The sequence below is a fragment of the Olea europaea genome, chromosome 8 (genome assembly GCF_002742605.1).
Source record: "Olea europaea var. sylvestris chromosome 8, O_europaea_v1, whole genome shotgun sequence".
NCBI classification, from domain to species: Eukaryota; Viridiplantae; Streptophyta; class Magnoliopsida; order Lamiales; family Oleaceae; genus Olea; species Olea europaea.
In genome coordinates, this window is record NC_036244.1 from 6,626,598 (window position 1) to 6,632,172 (window position 5,575).

At 36.4% G+C, this 5,575-nt stretch overlaps 1 protein-coding gene across 1 annotated transcript in view; it reads right to left on the reverse strand.

The window, feature by feature from the left end:
* LOC111398224 (probable monogalactosyldiacylglycerol synthase, chloroplastic) overlaps nucleotides 1-5,414 on the reverse strand; it is a 7,621-nt gene extending 2,207 nt beyond the window's left edge. The window contains exons 1-8 of the mRNA XM_023025152.1: nucleotides 4,514-5,414; nucleotides 3,541-3,713; nucleotides 2,282-2,443; nucleotides 2,065-2,206; nucleotides 1,321-1,545; nucleotides 1,119-1,181; nucleotides 871-945; nucleotides 4-224 (exon numbers count right to left, since the gene is read on the reverse strand). Coding sequence (XP_022880920.1) covers nucleotides 4-224; nucleotides 871-945; nucleotides 1,119-1,181; nucleotides 1,321-1,545; nucleotides 2,065-2,206; nucleotides 2,282-2,443; nucleotides 3,541-3,713; nucleotides 4,514-4,993 — 1,541 coding nt within the window. The 5' untranslated portion in view covers nucleotides 4,994-5,414. The remainder of the gene's footprint in view (nucleotides 1-3; nucleotides 225-870; nucleotides 946-1,118; nucleotides 1,182-1,320; nucleotides 1,546-2,064; nucleotides 2,207-2,281; nucleotides 2,444-3,540; nucleotides 3,714-4,513) is intronic.
* Between the last annotated feature and the right edge of the window lie 161 nt (nucleotides 5,415-5,575).

Sequence of the window (5,575 nt, forward strand, 5' to 3'; positions counted from 1 at the left end):
TACTGTGGGGGTACAAAGTTTCTGTGTCTGAGCAATTCATGAAGATCATGTACAATTCTAAATACAGCATCTGGCCTTGCAAGCCTCGATGCATTTTGCGATATGGCTTTGAGCTCGTCTTGTTTTGGACCGAACCATTGAAAAACGATATTAGCTATCTCTTTTGGAGACTTCGAAAATTTCCCGCATCCATTTTGGACGACATATGGCACGTTCCCAGCTTCCTATAACAAAGAAGAAATTCGAGTATGAAATTGTAATGACCCTGATGGAATGTAAGGTATGCTTGTCAACATAGATCGGTGACAATCCTAAGTAAAAGCTTTTATTAGAAAAAAGTTATGGGTCCTACAATGTGTGGATGAACATAGAGTTTGGCCAGCTTATGATTGCTTATAAGCTTTGCCAAACATGCACTAAAGTTACAGACCAGTACTACATACAGAACATGCCAGAGAGAGATAGGTGCGTGACAACATATGGCATGCACTGATTACTAAAAGAAGTATACTGAACCTTATGAAGGCGGTTTACCTGGGCATGTTTGGCTGTTCATAAAGATTCCTTTTAAGACTCTCCAAAAAAATAAGTTTTATAAGTAAAAAGGTGACTTTGGAAATCATGTCTGGCAAAAGAACCAGCAAGCTTGACCACTTCAATCAGGAAGGACGTCTCAATTTTGCAAAAATATCCAAATGAACTCCTCGACATGAAAGATTAAACGTAACTTGCCATATTTACATGCATTTTTTTAATCAAAAAACATAAAATAAAAAAAAAAGAGGTAGCTGTTTCAACCGAGAGAAGAATTTCATCTGTTGCCCAAAAAAATAAAAAAATAAAAATTGTAGACGAGAATATTGTGTTTACCTGACCAGCAATGTAACCGTTTAGAATTATAGGAAGCCCTCGAATCATTGCTTCCGCAATAGTTCCTGGGCCAGCCTGTAGATCACCAGTGTGGCGTGTTTGTTAAAATGGATTAGACACTGTTAAGGAAAAAGAAACTAAAATCTTGTGCATACAGTTCAGCCCGGTTCATGTACTAAGCATGTCCTATAGTGTCAAATGGATGATAACAAGTTTTATATTTTCAGATTTCTATATAGCTAACATACCTTGGTTATAATGCAATCGCAAGCACCCATGCTCTCCTCCATTCTCGCGACAAAGCCCTTAACCTAAAAAGGCAAAAGCGAATCTCCCGTAAGTCATCACAATAGAACACGTAATTTTTACAATGCCATTAACTATTCTCATCGAGTGGGATTGAAATTGTACTGCTCCTTTAGGCAATGAAAGAATTTTTTGGACGAGTACCTGCACGGGAATCTTCCAGTTGACAGATTGCAACTTGTTGGCGAGCTTTTTATTGTGGCCACAAATCACAAGAACCTGACCAATTGGTTTCTTGTTAGCCTCATCGTACAATGCATCACCGAGTGCTCTTGCAGTAGCCTCAATGGGACCCATGCCTTCTCCACCACCCATTAGTAAAACAGCAGGAAGGTATTCATCCATTCCCAGTTCCTTCCTCAATACATTCTAAATATTCAAAATATAAATTTCGAACGTGAGAGAGTATAAAAGGTTTTCGAAGAATTTAAGATATGATTCAGCAAACAATGTGATAATATCAAGTCATGCATAAAGTTCACAGAAATGCTAAAATTAATCTTCTTTCACCAGTCCGCCTCCCAAATTGTACATAAAAGCTTGACCTGCTAAATTACCATAGCGCAAAGTTCCATAAACTTTTCATATCAACCCAAGTCAAAATTGTTCCTGCCACGTTCCCGTCTCCTCCCTTCTTGTTTTTAGGAAAGAAGAAAAGAGAAAACAGACGGATCAAAAGGAAAAAGCAAAAGATATCAAAAGCAGAAGATCGAGCTGATTTATTGCTGGCAATGGGTCCGAAAAAGAAGCAATCTTAAGAGCTTTGAATTATTAAAACAGGTTACCCTTAGTAACAAAAGATTGATGGAAACCATGCCAAAGGTTATTTGCCCACACACTGAAACACCAATTATGCAATTGATGTGATGAAATAGGAACTAAACCAACCTTGGGACGAACAGGCTTCACAAAGGAAGGCCGTACAGGAAGGCCATAAACTTTAATTTGAGAAGGCTGAAGACCAGCCTTTAGTGCTCGTATCGCTACCTCTTCTGATGGGCTATAGCATCTTGTTACAAGCTTATGAAACCTACATATAAGATTACAAAATAAATCAAATTTAGATAAAAAAATAGCATAATTGGCAAATGGCTGCTGAGTTTACCATGTAGGATGACAAGTGGACAAGTCCGTTACAACTGTGGTAAAAACTATCTTCTTCAAGAGACCCTTAGCCCTCAAGATACGAAGTGGAACATGTTGCATCAAAGGATGGACACTGATAATAATGTCTGGCCGGTATTTCATCAATCCTCTAGCAACATCTCTGTCGAGTGACAAAGTAAAACTAGTGAGAACAAATAAATTTTATAGATAGAAAACTTCTGCAGACAAATATATGGTACAGTGGATCGACTAGGAATTAGAGAGTCGAGATGGAGAGATTATAATCCGTCAGTTTCATAATCTTGCAAATTGTTAAATCCATGAGGATCATGACATATACTTGCATTGGGATTTTAAAAGATGATACAAATTCTTGAGAAAATAAAAATGTAAGAGAATTCCAAGCATAGTGCCACTAAAGTCAACGACTAACAACCAAGACCCTCATTGCCATTGAACACTAGAGTTTTATAAAAGATCATTTTTGTAAGAGTTCCTAACTTTATTCGAAATAAAAAATAATAAGAAAAAAACAGAATTATAGCCTTAAATACTCATCACTTAGGTTAAAAAAAGTCCGGCGACTCTTAAAATCAAGCCGTAGAGAATAATTTTTATCAGAATACTAGCGTATAAAATACATGTCAATAAGTGAAAACTGGCTCTGGCTCCAAGGTGCCTGAATTACATGCTATTATACCAGTTTACAATTTATGCTCAATTAGATACAGGTCCTAATTAATTTTTGCCTCGATGGTATAAAAAACAGGACCCATGATTTCATTGCAATCAACATAATAATTAAAATGAAATAATAAATTCGACTATTTCAATTACAACCAACCCAAAAGTTGTACAATCCTCTTCATCAAATGACATACCTACAGCATAATTATTAAAATTTTAATATAAGGCATTAAGATTATCATTCTGATGAAGAAAAAGATTCCAAGTGAGTATTCACAGGCAAAACAGATCTACAACTCTCCAAACAGCAATAACATTCGTTCAGAATTTACGAACTTGTAATTTCTACGAGGAGCCCCAAAAGAACAACTATACCCAATTATGTCAACAGATAAGTGCAGGCGATTAGATAGGATTAAGTGTTATAAGAATATAGAATAATATAAATTTTATTTATTACAGTAAGAACATAAACAATCAAAGAATGAAAACTGCAAAAATATATGAAGCACTGAAAATACTATAAATCTGCAACAAAGCCATTTTTCAAACAATAAGAAACAGCCTTACCGAGCAATAAAAGTTGATGTGGCAGCAAAATTGGATTGATGAATTACTCGTGGTGCTGAAGCATAGTATGTCATCTTCCACAGAGTTCCATGTTTCACAAGGAAGTTATAACTTTTCGGCAGTTGGTTAAATGGCCATGGCGTATGATCCGTCCACAAATCAGTAACGAACACCTACAACATACACATTTTAACAACAAAAAAGAAAATGAACAAGGAAATTAAATAAAACGGTGTGGTTCTGCTGATACTTGAAGCAAGGTGAATGTATAAAGCACAACACACAGATATGGCAATCATATTACGTGTTTTTTTCCTCATTCTTGCATACAATGTTGGACTGTGTGACGTCTAATCATAATTGATATTCATTTCATGCATTAGGTTTTGCACCGATTATTATACTATATAAATGATTTTAGTGAGGTGTAGCATAGTGGTGAATATTCCCGCTAGCCTTTCTTAATGTTTGTCCTGCTTTCCTTTCTTATTATTATAGTGTTTGAACCTTCAAAAGAAAATTGGAACAGTAAATCCCCTGCACAAAGAGACCACCACATAGATCAAGAAATAGGGTGGCCTTTTGAAGGTGTGAGAGATGCTAGGAAAACTTTATACCTTTCCTCTTCATCCAGTGCGGATGGTCAGCTGCCTCCACACTAAATGTGAAATTCAAGATTTTCAAAAAAATTCCTTATAATTTTCAATTTTGCCACCACAATTAAAATTTTATGAAATTCACCCCCACAACTCTACAAGCCTAGCTCTGCCTCTGATTCCATTATAGCGAAAACCTGCCACGGCTCTTGGGTGAACAACTATAATTATGTGTCTTAGAATTGCTTATTGTGATTTTCATTTTGTTTCATAACAAGAGATTAGATCTTAAATCTTCTTTTTCGTATCAAATTCAAACTAATTGATCATTTATCAAAGCAATAAAAAATATTCATATCAATCAACCAGAGACTAACCTGATACTCATCTCCATACTCTTCACGAAAAGCAGCCTTAATGGCCTCGGCTGAAGCCCTGTGACCGCCACCTGTGTCGCTCATCAAAATCAAAACCTTCTTAGGACATTTAGAATCACCACTAACCGGGACTTCCTCCGAATTCTCCAAAACCCCATTCCCATCATTTCTATACCCATTATTCTCCTCAGAATTAACCGGGGACTCAGCAAAACCAAGTGGAATTCTCTCACTGTGGAACTTAATAGCTCTGTTAAACTGATTCAACGCTCTTCTGAACCTAAAGGCAGAACCTTTGGTGCTCAAACTCAAAGAAGCCAAAGCCTTTGGCTCCCTTCTTGCATCAAAATACAAGTAGTTCGTTAAAAATGATGAGTTCCCATCTCGATTGAGCCTCGAATTATTAAGCACAAAAGAACCTAATTCGGATACAAAGCGAAAAGCATTTGTGGGTTCTTTCGTCACTGTTGAAGGCTGCATAATTACAGTTCTGGCCTTGGTTCTCTTCTCTTGTTGGTAGTTAAATAGTTAAATGGGAACTAAAAATGGATAAATCAAAAAGGCCTTTACGGTGTTTCGACAAATGTTTAGGAATTTTCGTAATATTCCAAGGATTTCGAATAAACAAATACTCTGTAAACAAGAAAACTGTCGTCTTGAATCTTAAGGTGGGGAAATTTTGCGGTTAATTTATATAAGTTTATACGTGGCTAAAGTCAAATTGTACTTGATGCAAAGTCACTTTTTTGCTTCTTTGTGGATGTGTTCACTTTGTGAGAAATTTTTAAATTGGCCGTGGGGGTGGACGGTGGTGGGTTCATGGCCACGGCGGAGTAATGGACGGTGGTGGTGGCTTAAGAACATTGAAGACTCGTGGACGGTGGTGAATTTTTTAAACGTTTTGGGTGAATGGAAAATATGCTTGACCCCTAAATGCCACTACCCTGCCTTAAAAGCTTAGTTGACAAATGGCAAAAAATTTGTAGTTTCTAAATTTGCATTAGTTAGCATTTGACTTTTTAATCAAAATTTTTCAAGTAATAATGTTATTTAGCACATGTT